The following is a 15,496-nucleotide window of genomic DNA, read 5'->3' on the forward strand; positions in this document are numbered from 1 at the left end:
TGGAATAATAGTACTAATTCTATCCGGATTCGACCGCAGATTTCTTGATATTGCACTGCTTTGAAAGATTTAATTCCCGGTGTGTATGGGGGGGGGGGTTGGATTTGAATACGTGTCACAATTTAGCATTTTTCCACGGAAGATTCTGCTAATCTAAAAGTTTAAGAACAATATTTTAAATTCTATAAACAAACAGTATTTTAAAACGAAACTGCTTTGCAGCACCAAGATAAAACTATTTCCAAATGTGAGCTTTACTTTCAGTGTGGTATAGGATTCATCAATAGCGCTGCCAAAATCCTGTGTGTTCTGGGCTATCGTGTTCCCTCACCACCGTGGTTGATACATAAATCTCGTATTTCAGTGCGACTCTGGTCGCTGTAATTTCACGACAAAAACACGAATTGTGTTTTGGCAATTTAAAAACTGTTCATAAAATGCGGTATACTATCATTAGGTGAAATTTGCTATCGTGAATACACATTTCATGTTTATCCAACAAATATAAATATGAACTCAGTATTTTGCATGCTTCTGAGTAATTGACTGTTTTGATCATAAACAAGCAAGATATTGCTTGTCTTTGGACGATTATCATAACAGCTTAGCAACGATTGTATAAGATGGACTGAATATGACAGAATAATGTGCATTGAATTTGTCTAGTGTTGCGTGTAAAAAAAAAAAAAAAAAAAAAAAAAAAAAAAAAAAAAAAAACACGCTCACGTTTTATTCGTTTTGCGAGACTCACCTGATAATAACTGAAAACCTATTCGGGAAGAGATTTGTGGAACTTCTTTTTCTACCAATGTTTTAAACGTCCAGGACGAGCTAGAACTCGCTCCCATTCAAAACCTGTTCAAGTAGGGTTTTTATATATATATATATATATATATCGGTATTCGTTTAATTTTGGGAAGCTGAGAATGAGTTGTACATTCCACTCTCTAGAAACACCAATCTACATGCGGCTTACTGTGTCATATCTTTTGCGTTTAGAAATAAAAGTACCAACAATATATATATATTTTTTTTTCTTTTTTACGGACTACAATTTGCCAAGGATAACAAGGAACTTTTTTTCGCCCTTCTCACGGAAGCAGTATGTGAATTCCACTGGCGAAGGCAGTGACCTATATAATGTTAATACCATGAGTAGGCTAAGCGGGTAGATAAGGATGTTATTACACTAGAGAAGACTAAACATGGAACTTTTTCCCGTAACTTAGTAGGGTCGCACTGCCCGATGAAAATCATCCAGCACTACGCTTCCCGGAAACATCGATGTGATCCAGTTGATCATTTCCATAAACTGATCTGTTTGACAAACAACATTATGTAACTTGGGTTTAAGGTGTGTAATGTATCATGTCCAATGCAATTATTCAAGCGGTATGGAGTAGAATTTCGTCAGAATATTTAAGAAATAAAATTCTCTCAGTGCCAGATGTACTCTATTTATGTTATCAATCCAAATAATTAGTTTCAAGTGAAAAATCTCTTAATATGTGGTTCTAAATGTGAAAGGTTGTTCGCCCTCGAGTGAACATGCACTAAAGGTTGTGGAAGCTTAACATTTGTTTTTGTTTAATTAATTTTTGCTGGCTGTTAAATGACAGTTTGCTTTCTGTTACTCAAAGCACTATTAAGAGTATAAAATCTCTTGCTCCTTTCTCACGAGATGTCCTTGCAGTGCTCTTAAAATTTGAAAAATGAGTGTAAAACAAAAAGGACTTTCATATAACGTGTGTGATAAATTTAAAACAATATAGAAACAGAGCAGCAGAAAGACATTTTGGTCCACCACCAACAGAAAAAATGGTTCGCGAGTGGAGAAAACGAAAGGAACGATTAAAACTGCTATGTAAACACAAGAAAACATTCCGTTCGCACCTAGAAAAATGGCCAGAATTAGAAAGAAGCACAAATGAAAAATTGGGTAACAAATCATCGGAACATGGGAATATCTGTTTCTACGAAAATGATAAATTTTGAAGCGAAACGATGGGCAACTGCTAATGAATTTTAGATTTTACCGGATCACTTGGTGCTTTAGATTTATGAAAAGAGACGGGTTATGCATGCGTACAAAAACCACACTTGAGCCCAAATAATGTCGGCTGACTATGAAGCTAAAATTATAGAATTCCATAGATTTGTCATATCAGCGAGAAGGAAATTTAACTTTGAGCTTAATCAAATTGTAAACATGGATAAACTGTAACTTTTGATGTTTCCTTCAAATCGGAGAGTAGATTCAAAAGGCACCAAATCAATAGTGATCAAAATAAGAGGTCACGAAAAAAACTCGCTACACTGTATTTTTAGCTTGTTGCGCGGACGGAACAAAACTACCCGAGAGATGAAATTCCTCGTGGCATTATCACATTTAAGATAAAGGCTGGATGGACGAAACAGAAATGAAATTATGGATACAAAAGATATGGGCAAAACGTCCAGGTGCGATGTTAGTGTGGGATCAATTCAGAGCGCATAAAACAAAATCAATCAAGAAGCTTCTAAAAAAAATGAATACAGAATTAGCTGTCATTCCTGGAGACCTTACAAGTCGATTAGAAGTCTTGGATGGATCTATTAATAAACCATTCAAAAATTTTATGCGGGAAGAGTGGAACAAATGGATGGCAAAGCCAGATCACGATGTTATACCAACAGGACGTATGAAACGGCCAACAATTTCAAAAGTATGTACCTGGGTGAAAGATTCATGGGGAGCTGTGAAAGAAGAGACGATTATAAAGTCATTTAAGAAATGCGGGATAAGTAATGCGAAGATGACGCAGTTTTTGAAGGGAGTGACAATAACAGTTCAGACTAAAGTAATACGAACGGTGACGTTAACGAGACCAGTGATAGTACCAAGAGTGAAGATGAACTGAATATTGCTAATACAAATGATTATAACAATAAATAAAAATTAAGTAAGAATTTGTAAATATCTTTATATAATAAAATATTTTTTTCTAAAAATCGTCTCATAAATTTGGGGTGCGTCTTATCGTCCGAAAAATACGGTGCATATTATCGAGAACTCAAATGTTTGAGACTGCCTCTAATAAAGTACGAAAAACTTAACACACAATTTCTGCATTGCAGATCGTATATATAAACAGTTCAAGGCAGATTAAGAGACTGAAGTCAATCTCCAGATCACCAATTTACAGTCATTTTTCCGAGAGCGTCCAGGGTTCTTCTAGCATCAGAGCTTACCATGCCCAAGACCATTTCACTGAACTGTCGGATAAAAAAGTCGACAAACATCAAGGTTGTGAATTTTATTCAGTGACCGCAAACAGGTACGTTCGCTCTATATTTTTCATTTGTTAACAGATGTCTGCAGGAAAAAGGGGTAACAATTCTAAATTACTAACGCAACTTCTTTTTTAACTTTCAGGTGGTTAGGCATCCGTCTGGACATACTGGGCAATATTATCGTACTCATAGCAGCTGTATTAGCTGTAGCGGGAAGAGATTCGTTGGATGCTGGTATCGTTGGCTTGTCTTTAAGCTATGCGCTTACTGTAAGTATTCTCCATAGATTTTACTGATGCTTTCAATGTCTATTTAAGACATTTGAAGTTGCTTGATTAGAAATTATAAAACTCTAGTATAAGTTAAACGAGTCGTATGATCAGATTCCACTTTGTTTTATAGGTTACTGATGCTCTCACGTGGTTGGTAAGGATGAATTCGGAACTGGAAACTAAAATAGTGTCTGTGGAACGCATAGAAGAATATTCCCAGCTCAAATCGGAGGTGAGTGTCGAGGGGTGGATGTAAAGATAGAAAAAATGATCAAGAACTAGATTTTTTTAAAGTTATTTGTCACCCATTCTAATATATAGCGAATACCTAGTAAATATACGATAGTATGTGAGGATTTTAAAAGCTAATTAGGGTACATCAGTAAATCATTATTTCTGAGAAGATATAATCCCACGCGATATTATCTTTTAACTCGTACATTATCAATGTAATAGCAAAAAAAAATTAACAAAAAAGTAAATTTCGAAGTTTTTATGAGCAGTAATTACGCTTCTTAAGATATTTATATCAAATACCAAAGTAAAAGATACATCACTTTTTTTTTTTTTTTTTTCCGGGTGGGCATTGGCACCCAGTGGATGAAAATATCCGTTTTTCTACTTTTGGTAAAATAATTTTTTTTCTTAAATAGATATCGAACATTAAGATAAAATCTTTCAAGTCAAAATATTTAAATGTTTCGAACTGTGCACTGCGGCAGAGTTTGAAACTGAAAGAACAGAAAGATCTTTGTGTGTTTTAAACAAGCATGAATACCAAGCAATGCTCTGCTAGCATCCTACAAAGCGGCATATAGTCACGAAGTGTAAAAGCCTAGCGGGACCGTGAACCGAGAAAATGGGAATTCTTAACTATTTTTCCGATAGCATAAAATCTATAATTTTGGTAAAGGTCCTTAGGAGGAGGGAATATTTACTGTAATTCATTTATAACAAATCAGTTAGATATAATCCTCTTTTTAAATGAATTCCTTTATCGTATAATAGAAATTATAAGTTGACTCTTAGGGTATTTCAATAATCAGTACATGCGGTCTCTTCGAATTATACAAGTCAAACTTTAAATCAAGCCTCATAAGAAATAAAAGCATATTTTCCTTGGTTGGTTAATGGTTCTTCCAAAAACTTGGGTGTTTCATCCACAAACAGGTCACAGAAATATACACGATTAACAGGACATGGCATACTGGTTTCGTAGCCTTAACCTCTTTGGCTCTATAATAACCCAGATCGAGCCTTGGCCTCTTGGATTTGTTCATTTTTAGCATACGATTCCATCCCGACCTTCCATTCTAAACTGTTTGTGTGCCTCGACCTTACTGTATTGCAGTATACCTTACTTGGATTGTTAAAGGGAAGGCTTTAAATACATCGCGATACTTATCATTCATAACTAGCTATAGAATTTTTCTCGAAAAGCAAAATACTTCAGCGCAATTTCGTTCATTCCAACCTACCTAATACACAGTGCGATTTTTACTGTTTCATGTTATTAAAATCCACTGCTTTAAAATACTAGTTTCTTACATTTGAACAACGAAATCTTGATCAGGCTTATATTTATTTTCGTTGCAGGCACCCTGGGAAATAAAAGAATCGCAAACGAACACCACCTGGCCAGAAAACGGTGCTGTTTCTTTTGTGGATTATAGCACAAGATATCGAGAGGGTCTAGATCTCGTTCTAGATAACATCTCCTTGGACATCCTACCTCAGCAAAAGGTAGGAAAATCAACCGCAACTAGCTTCATATGGGGTCATTTTATATCCACGTATTAAAGGATTTTGCATAGTTTTATTTTATTTTTTTCAGGTTGGTATCGTTGGACGTACTGGAGCCGGAAAGTCATCATTGACTTTGTCATTGTTTAGGATTATAGAAGCAGCCGGAGGGTCAATTGTCATCGATGATATCAGAATATCAGACCTTGGTCTACACGACTTAAGGCCGAAACTGACCATCATCCCTCAGGTACTTTAAGATTTAACTTCAAGCGTAACAATTGGTGTTTTCTCAAAGAAAATATTTGAGAAAATATTTATTATTACTGAAAGGGAATATTTTCTGCTTTATTCTATTACAGGACCCCATTTTATTTACTGGAACGCTTCGAACCAACCTCGATCCCAGCGATAAGCACAGCGACTCGGAAATCTGGGAAGGACTAGAACATGCGCATCTGAAAACTTTTGTGGCTGGACTCGCCGAGGGATTAAATTACATGATTGCAGAGGGCGGAGAAAACTTGAGGTATTTTTGTGCATTATATGAATTAGTATTAAAACGAAGTACAACTTTCTTCATGCAATAAATAAAACTTAAGTAGAATCATATACACGGCACCTGCAACAATACAGACGCCCCTCCCCCCTTGAGTGCAATATTTGCGGTAATTGTAGATTAGTATATCTTAAATAATTTTGACATTTGTCAGTTACTGTTTCAAAGACCCTGGTTCAAATCTTGTCTAGAAAGCGGGATATTTTTGTGCCGGTAGTGTAATCAAGGTGGCAGCTTTATTGTCATATACTTCATTTTGAAGCATTATTTCCTTTCATTTTTGTTATATATCTGATTGGTTTTGTTTATTATATATTTTCAGTGTTGGCCAAAGACAGCTCGTGTGTCTAGCTCGTGCTTTGCTAAAGAAAACAAACATCTTAGTCCTGGATGAAGCCACAGCAGCTGTTGACATGGAAACGGACAGGCTTATTCAGAACACCATACGCACGGAGTTCAATGACTGTACAGTCATCACCATTGCCCACCGTCTATACACTATACTGGACAGTGACAGGCGAGTTTTTTTTTTTTTTAATTCTCTTAATGAACGTAGAAATTGATTTTAAACTTAAGTTTGCTCTTATTAATGTCACTATTCAAAAGCAGAACAATAAAGGTCTCATTATGCTAGGCTAACACGTATTAACCTCCGTTTTAACGAGGTTACTAAAGTTGCTGTTTTTTCTTTATACACGCAAATTTAAATGCGTAAGTACTTATATTCCTCTTGCAAGAGAGGAATATTGGTTTTCATGACTCAGTTAAATGTGCAAAGAGTCATGAATGAGGAATCCACTTCACTTTGATTTCGTATCCAGAGTAATCGAAAGTATGAAGGCCTTACTGCGTGAGTGAAAATACGTCGCTACTTAACTTTTTTTTTTTTTAACAAATTAAAACACTTAAGCAATCCACGCTTGCTTACCGACTTCTTCTTGCTTAACTTTTAAATTTGATAAAATAAAGGAAACCGATGATTCAAAGAACGTCTGAGTATTAGGCCTAGTGGCCTGTTACGGACCTTAGCCCTTCCAAACCGTACCCGTTCCGAGGAAGTGAGAACTGAAACTGATTTTTGTAAACTCGCACACAAAAGGTCGTAAACGCAATATATATTGATACCTGTGTGTGGGCTAGTGGTTAGATACCGAGAAACCGCTAGACCAAACTTTTTTTTTTCTTTGTATCTACCTAAAGACATTTACTAAACAACCATGACTATGGTGGGATTCGAATCCAGTCTGTTGTAGGCAAATATGCTAACTATTTGACCAACCAGATGCAAAATAATTAATAAATTACTAAAAAAAATCTGTAAGGCATACATACATAAAAAAATCCTTACGTGATGTAAGAATGCAAATATTTTTATTTGGGAATTTTGAATTCAACACCTCAAAATACAGTGATACCTCGGCTAACGAATTTTTCGAATTATGCGATTAAAAAAAAATTATTTAATTTGTTTTAAACCTGTGGCTACTTTTCTAGACCAATCTAGAGCTCTATACACCAACTGCATACAAACAGCTCAGTGAAGCGACGTCATCAGCGAAAGAAAAAAAAAAAAAACACCGGTATCTTCTTATGATTATTTTAATTTGTTACTTATTTATTCGACTGTGTGGTTTCAGTAACAGTTTAATAAAATGAAAATTTTCGTTTTATTTCAGGGTGGTCGTCATGGAGAGCGGTAAAATAGCTGAAGTTGGCAATCCGTCCGAATTATTACAAGATCCCAACTCTATGTTCTATGCCATGGCCAAAGATGCAGGACTAGCATAACATATGTTTAAATGTGTAAAAAAATTATATAGTTAATGTTATATATAAAAGACTATTATTTTGAAAGTCAGCGTAGTATATCCAGATAAACACACAGGACCTTTTTTCCCGCCTCGTTTTCGATATCATGGCGGTCTAGTTAAAATTGAATACGATATGATTGAATTCAATTCCAACTTAGCGCGCAACCTGAAAGTTAACAGCTTTCTTCTGTTGCATAAATAAATGTCACAAGTCGATTTACCCGACAGTTTCAACGTGTGCACGACACCTCTGGCATTTTGTATTTTTGTCTTGTATCTATAGGAAACATAAATCGAAACAAATACTGGACAGTTCCAAATGGTTCATTGTGGGCTAATATTTCAAAGATTCTGAATATCAAAATGTATCGGATAGGTTAAGAAACCCACGTATTACTTAGGTATTCTTTGAAGAAGCGGAGTGTTCTATTATCTCCACTGGGAAAATTTGAAAACAGTTTCATAAGCTTAGTCGTTTGATATTTAAGCGTCAAGTGACTTGTAGCCAGCATCCTATTTCGAGATAGCGTTCGTGACTTTTCCATTAAAATAACTTTTGCTATGATTAGATCAGCCGACCTTGGAGTCGCCTGAGTGCGGCTTTGGTCTCTATTTTTGTAATCCGAACAACGATCGATACTCTTTTTGTTTTCCATTAGCGTTCTCTACACGCCTTGAGGTGCATTTCGATTTACGGAACGTAGCCAGTGTGACAAATATACGGTTGGAAACGAGGGCGAGGATAAAGAATGGAAATTAGAAATATGAATACGACTAGATCTTAAGAATTCAGCCACTTTGAGAGTTTATTTTTCACTTAGTTAGACTATAATAAATTTAGTTTAATCCTTTATCCAAGTGTGAGTAAACAAAGTTTGCGCCTGAAAGTATCTTCAGGACTGGGGTAAGGTAGTACAACACCGGGAAACTCGTTGCGCTACCTTACTAAAAGGTGTTGTAACAGGAGAGATTAGACCTTTCTCCACCTTTGCAACGAGTTGCCTGGTGTTGTACTACCTTACCCCAGTCCTGAGGATACTTTCAGGCGCAAACTTTGTTTACTCACACTTGGATAAAAGATTAAACTAAACTTATTATGAAAAGTAGAGACGATTGTAATGGTGTCAAGAATCTCCTGAGGACTTTTAGCGCATTGGATCAAATCGTTTCCACAACAGTTTTAATGATGAAACGTGAGTCATACATACTATTTAAAAAAAACTAAAACACTTTTATTCATCGTTATAAAGTAGTTAATTGTCTATGTTCTGCACTATCATATAAGCCCGGCATCTTTAGCCATACTGTGAAACAATGATTCCGAGTTGACGAGCAGCTGTTCAAGATTCCCGATCTCTGCAATCTTTCCTTCGTTCATCACGATAATCCTGTAACATTAAACATAACCAGATGGTTAAAAACATTATCAAAATAGAGCAAAAGAAGAGATTCTATAATTATATTAAAGCTCTATACTAATAGAGTTGCGATGACTATCTCTTCAATCAAAATCGAAATAACACATTTGTAAACAGCAGCCTACCTGTCACTATCTAGTATTGTATGTAACCGATGGGCGATCGTAAGTACAGTGCAGTCTTTGAACTCCGTCCGTATCGTGTGTTGTATGAGTCTGTCCGTTTCCATGTCAACGGCAGCAGTAGCTTCGTCGAGAACAAGAATTTTTGTTTTTTTAAGCAAAGCCCTAGCTAAGCACACCAGTTGTCGTTGGCCAACACTGCAAAGAAAGAAACATCCATTGATGAATTAGAAATCGTAATGCTACTTCTTTCACCGTTCAACCATCGGCTAACAACTTACCTCAAATTTTCCCCTCCTTCGTCCACCTTATGATGTAGTCCTGCAGCTAAAGAAGACACAAAATTCTTAAGATGAGCATGATCCAAGGCACCCCATAATTCATCGTCGGTGTAGTCATTATTTGGGTCGAGGTTCATGCGTAATGTACCAGTAAAAAGAACTGGGTCCTAGAATAGAGGAAAGAAAACATCGCTGATCAATTGTTATGGCAACGTTTGTGGGGGGGGGGGGAACCTCATGCTGTGATGTTTAAAATTACCAATACTTACCTGAGGTATAACAGTTAGCTTCGAACGCAAGTCGTGAAGGCCGATTTCTGTAACATTAACGTCATCTATTACAATACTGCCCTCTGTTGGTTCTATCATTCTGAACAGAGACAGTGTTAGAGAGGATTTGCCAGCTCCAGTACGTCCAACGATGCCAATCTGAAATAGTTCAACTCGCATTACAGGGGAGAAAACTTACATCGTGGATACAATTTCAAGTGAGTTCCGATCAACAAGATTTGATTTTGCAATTTAGATGTGCAATGTGTATATAAGGCATTTTCTATTTACCTTCTCAGTAGGGGCAATATCAAGATTGATGTTCTTCAGCACTAAATCCAGTTCACTTCGGTAGCGAGTACTGTAATTATTAAAGAAAATAGCTCCCTCTTCCGGCCAGGACGCACTTGGCTTCTTATCCCATATTTCCCATGGCGCCTGTATTTAAAAAAAAAAAACTCTTTAAAGAAAGACTGTATCAATAAGACTTACGTGTTTTATATTACAAACTTGCCCATACGTAGTTTTTGGTTCAGCACGGGTAATTTATGGATTAAATCTAGGAATCCTGTCCTGAATAACAAATTTTCATTTATGCTAAGTATATTAATCTTTATAATTTAATGTTAGGGCTATATTATTCAGTAGCAGCGCAGACGTGAGAGAGGTCTTTCTAAAGTTACTTTTCTCTAGGACATGAGATTTTTCGATTGGTTATTAGTCTCATACTATATTAGAACGAACTTCATCCACCAAAACTAGACAAACCGGCCAAAGAAAACGGTGTTACATACTTGGAAACTAACTTTAATGTACCAATAACACTTTTACTACTCTTATGATGTTACAGATGTTTAGAAATGCAAATTTAATACCTCGGGTGTGAGATGGGAGTATTCGTCAATTCTTTCCACTGACACCAAGTGCGTTTCGAGCATTGCAGACAGTCGAACAAGCCAAGCTAAAGCATCAGTAACCTGTAAGGGGTATACAGCGTTAATGCCAATACACACTCAAGTCATGCTTTTAAATTCAATTGCTGATACTTAGCAGTTGTATCACAGAACTTACGCTGATGGCGTATGAGACGGCTAATCCCACCAGACCTGCTTCGATCGTTCCTCTTCCAAACACCGCCATTAGGGACGTCATGAGTACAATTACAGCTCCAAGAAAGTCCACACGTACTGAGAGCCACCTAGTGGAATAAAGATAGTAATTAGTAGAGCATCGGTAATTCAAAATCAAACTTTGTACTTTTCAATGCATTCTTCTTTTAGTGTGTTACTTGAATGTTTACCTGTTGAGTGATAGGGTGAGGAAGAAAGATTTGAAATTCAAATCGACTTTATCGTCTGACATCTTGACAAATTCATTTTCCACCGAATATGCTCGTATGGTGTACGTTCCTTGAATAGACTCCGAGAAGTGACTGTAAACAGGAGATCGGGTTACAGATTCCAGACGTCTTAACTGTCGGGCGCTTACGATGTACAATTTCTAAAGACAAAACAAGAGTAATTAACATTCATTCTGAAACCTGAAACGGTAATAATAAACTTGGTATTATATGCTCGTGTGAATCTGTAATAGACCCAAAGTTCACTTTGAAATGGGCGATTTCTACTGTCAACTAGAGATGGCTGCACATATTAAAAATGAAAAAACATTTTTTTTTTTAAGAACTCATATCGGTATCTCAATGTTTTTTTTGCTTTCTAAAGGGTGCCGAAATACATCTAAATCCAAGAAAGATTGGCACGTTTGCATATCAGTAGCAAAGATCTCGTAGGATAAATGATCACAATTGCTCATAATAATACTGAGAAATTTTTTTTAAAAAAAATGGTTTTTGTTCTAAAGTAAATTAGGCTAATTCCATCAGAGGAATGTACTGTCCACAGAACTGGTATATTCAAATTTTAAACTTTTCGAAGAATATACTTAGTTTAATTTTTATAGCCATATCATGCGAACCAGAGTCGAAGGAGACATAGCTTTACTTAGTGTCAAAATAGGGATCTCGTTTCCCCATATCAGAATGCGAATTACTGGATTTCGACATTCTTAAATCCTACTTTAGTACAACTGCAAAAATCAAAAAATATAAATTTCTTCTGAATAGTTCTACTTTGGATACTAATCCTGGTTCCTGAAGTAGGAAATGATCTTGATTTTTCCCTAACATGCTCTGATAAATAGAACCGTGCATAAACGAAGTATAATTCGATGATAACTTATTGATGCTTATAATCTTTTTTTTTTTTAATTTCCTTCCACTTCTCTGCTTAATAGTTATATTAATTCAGATTTCACTTCCGTAGCACAAATATTCTGGAAGGACGTTGACTGTTATCGCCGAGGGAGAAATGAGTTAAGAAAAAACGGTATTCATTTTCCATGATATGTTGCAGTCATTTGTATCATTGTGTGTGAGAGAGAGAGATTTCTATGCACTGGGGGGGGGAGATACGTTTGTATGCCAATACAAGTTATTCCTGGGATGTAGGCGAGTCCCCAATTATGGCATTTAAAATCTATACGAAGATTTGTCGAACCGTCTCAGTTTTATTTAATTTGAATCATTTGTAGGAATACAAAATAGCAAAACATGCCGAAATTATAATGAAATTTGTAAGGAGGATTCTGAGTACCGAATTTTAGTAACATACGTCTAGCTGATCGAGAAATGACTGACGTATGGACTAACATGAATCTAACAGACGCTGGGCATTTTGTGAAATTCAACTAAAATCAGCTTGTACAGGGTGTCCCAAAATTCACGCAAGAAGTAATTTTGATAGAAAATACAGGAAATGATTAAAAATTTTAATTTCTTATTGATTCATAAAGTATACAGTATAGGGTTATGCATGGAATAGCATATCGGGTAAATGGCCTCCACGGCTTTGCTGGCACATACGCACTCTTTTGTCGAAATTTTCCATGACCGTTTTGCATAAATGTGGCTGAATTTCGTTGATACAGCGCTCAATTTCTTCCTTCAAGGCGTGGGTGGTCGTGGGCATAAACCTTTAGACTTCAAAAAATCCCAAAGAAAAAAGTCCAACGGCATTAAGTCACATGATCTGGGCGGCCAATTCTAATCACAACAACGGGAAATTAGACGACCAGGAAATAACTCATGTAGTAATTGAATTGTTTCTCGGGATGTATGGCATGTGGCACCGTCTTGTTGAAACCACGTCGTCCACATCCATATCTTGCAATTTAGGCACAAAAAACTGGATTATCATGTCGCAATAGCGAGCACCATTAACTGTTATTGCCTTACCAGCCGCATTTTCGAAGAAGAATGGACCGATGATGCCTTCAGCCCAAATTCCGCACGAAACAGTGACACGTTGTGGATGCATTAGTTTCTCAACAATCACTCGTGGATTTTCTGAACCCGAAATGCGACAATTTTGTCGATTAACGAAGCCATCAAGATGAAAATGAGCCTCATCGCTGAAGATGATTTTGTTCGAAAAATAAGCATCCACTTGTTGTTCCATAATCCATTCAACGAACTCTCTTCGCTGTGTGTGGTCATTTTTAATAACCCTGAACTGTCAGCTGTCTTTTTTTCTCGTTGGCAACACTTTACCGCACAAATGGCGTTAAATTTAAATCTTGCGTGAATTTTAGGACACCCTGTATATATCCAACATACACATTAAATCGATAAGCCGTCTTGATACTGCGCACATTAAATGCATTGTAGTTTATTTACATAAAGTATCGCATGTAAAGTATAATATGCGAAAGTTGGAAGAGGGATAATGCGCAAGAATGCTGACATGGGAGAAAAAGGAGGTGATAGTACCACTGTATAAAGAATTAATTAGATCTCATTTGGATTTCTAGGCACAGATTTGTCATTTCAATAAGGAAACATTGGAGAGAGTGCAAAGGAGAATAACTAAGATTGTCCCATTATTTGAGTATGGTGGCAAATTGAAGGAATGTGGTTCTAAATTGAGAGCTTGACAGGCTGAAGATATGAATGAGACGCACGTTGGTGAGAAAGAAACATATCAGATATACACGGGAAATTATTGCATACGACTATGGCTATGTCAGAACGAGAGGTCATCCCTGGAAACTACGAAAGTAGTAAGTGAAAAGGGATGTTTGCTTGGCGGGTGGTGAGTGCTCCAATATTCCAGGCACGGTATGATAGTTACTCTGATCTGCGATTGTTCTATCTTCCGTGAAAGCTTGGAAGAATGCTAATATAAGCAATGGAAGAGACAAGCGGTATGTCGAACATTTTATGCAGTTTAAAATCTGATAATTTCAAACATGTAAGGGGGAAGAAATGAATCTTTTTAATGTTTAAAATTAATAGGGTAACAAGAATCATAAAATATATTAAAAATGGCAAAAAAAATATATAAACACTATCTTTTAAACGATACCTGGCTATTTTTGAAGATAATTCACTATTAATCACTCGCTTTCTAGAGCTTATGTTTTTCTCTGGAATGCATTAATAATCACGTGATTCTAAACAACATATATAGAATATGTTAAGATTTCCTAATCACTTGTCCACACGACGCTGTTAAGTTTTCGGATCTCTCATGTGTCGAGTTGATATAAAAATATCTGAGCCTCGATCATGAATTAATTGTAGAAATGAAACATATACCCCCATTCCAAAAAAGAAACCAAACTTTTCGAAAATAGAAAACTAGTGGCGCCACCTGTTATATTCTTTTTTGTTGTCGAAAGCGGCAACCTTCATTAATGTTGTGCCAACTGTTTATGGCATTTGTTTCATTAAAAGCCGAGTTATAGTGCCAAGAGTGACAATGTGTTTTGACGAACGGTCGGTCGTCACGATATTCATGCCGTACGCGACGAATTCTCGCTATCAATCGCTTCAAAACTTCGAAATAAAACTCACCATTGACCGTTTGGCTAGGCGGAACCAATTCTTTGTGGATAATGACCTTGAAATCGTAGAAACAAATCAGCATTGTCTTTACTTTTAACTTCTTCAAGCGACTTTTTTTTTTTTTTTCCCGGATGCCCCTCTTCTGGTAGTCTCTACTCAGCACTCTGACGCTTTGTTTTAGACTCATACTCAAAACACCATGTTTCGTCACTAGTAACGATCGTTTCAAGGAAGTTTCGAGTCCTTACGAGCGGTTTTAATGAGGTCCTTGCAGTGTTCAATTCGATACATTTTTTGGTCGTCGGTCAACTTGTGGGAACAAATCGCGAATTCAATTTACGAAGGCCCAAACTCTCGGGCAAAATGTTGTGCACAGTTGATTTTAAAATCCCCAATTCATCTTCAATCTATCTCACGGACGATTTCGAGTTTTCTTTGATGAAATCATGTACTTTTTGGATGTTAACTTCGCTCAGTCCAGTTTTTGGATGGCCCGGCTTTTCGTCGTCTTCAAGCGTCTCACAACCACTTTGAAATCACTTAAACCACTCGTAAACTTGAGTACGGGATGAGAATTCATCACTGTATGCTTTTTGAAGCATTTGATGCGTTTCGGTACTACTTCTACCAAGTTTAACACAAAAGTCAATCGCAGCTCTCTGTTCGAAACTCATTTTCCAACCGTTCGTCAAAACACCGTCACTCTTGGCACTATAACTCGGCTTCTAACAAAACAAATGTCTTGAACAGTTGCCAACGCTAAGGAAGGTTGCAGCTTTCGACAGCAAAAAAGATGCAACAGCTGGTGCCACTAGTTTCTTCTATTTTCGAAAAGTTCGGTT

The 15,496-nt window shown here is 36.6% G+C and overlaps 2 protein-coding genes across 2 annotated transcripts in view; one reads left to right on the forward strand and one right to left on the reverse strand.

The window, feature by feature from the left end:
* Nucleotides 1–7,701, forward strand: part of LOC150105575 (ATP-binding cassette sub-family C member 1-like) — a 47,212-nt gene extending 39,511 nt beyond the window's left edge. Inside the window, exons 24-31 of the mRNA XM_090394260.1 lie at nt 3,118–3,317; nt 3,416–3,542; nt 3,676–3,777; nt 5,142–5,288; nt 5,380–5,538; nt 5,651–5,817; nt 6,170–6,364; nt 7,524–7,701. Of these exons, the coding sequence (XP_090250386.1) occupies nt 3,118–3,317; nt 3,416–3,542; nt 3,676–3,777; nt 5,142–5,288; nt 5,380–5,538; nt 5,651–5,817; nt 6,170–6,364; nt 7,524–7,635 (1,209 nt within the window). The 3' untranslated portion in view covers nt 7,636–7,701. The remainder of the gene's footprint in view (nt 1–3,117; nt 3,318–3,415; nt 3,543–3,675; nt 3,778–5,141; nt 5,289–5,379; nt 5,539–5,650; nt 5,818–6,169; nt 6,365–7,523) is intronic.
* A 1,162-nt stretch (nt 7,702–8,863) lies between these two features.
* The window catches only part of LOC150105576 (ATP-binding cassette sub-family C member 1-like), a 36,770-nt gene continuing 30,137 nt past the window's right edge, over nt 8,864–15,496 (reverse strand). Inside the window, exons 24-31 of the mRNA XM_090394923.1 lie at nt 11,049–11,248; nt 10,820–10,946; nt 10,624–10,725; nt 10,040–10,186; nt 9,749–9,907; nt 9,480–9,646; nt 9,202–9,396; nt 8,864–9,046 (exon numbers count right to left, since the gene is read on the reverse strand). Coding sequence (XP_090251049.1) covers nt 8,935–9,046; nt 9,202–9,396; nt 9,480–9,646; nt 9,749–9,907; nt 10,040–10,186; nt 10,624–10,725; nt 10,820–10,946; nt 11,049–11,248 — 1,209 coding nt within the window. The 3' untranslated portion in view covers nt 8,864–8,934. The remainder of the gene's footprint in view (nt 9,047–9,201; nt 9,397–9,479; nt 9,647–9,748; nt 9,908–10,039; nt 10,187–10,623; nt 10,726–10,819; nt 10,947–11,048; nt 11,249–15,496) is intronic.

The sequence above is a fragment of the Typopeltis vanoorti genome, chromosome 6 (assembly GCF_054136105.1).
Source record: "Typopeltis vanoorti isolate ZY-2024b chromosome 6, IOZ_Tvanoo_1.0, whole genome shotgun sequence".
Lineage (NCBI taxonomy): Eukaryota > Metazoa > Arthropoda > Arachnida > Uropygi > Thelyphonidae > Typopeltis > Typopeltis vanoorti.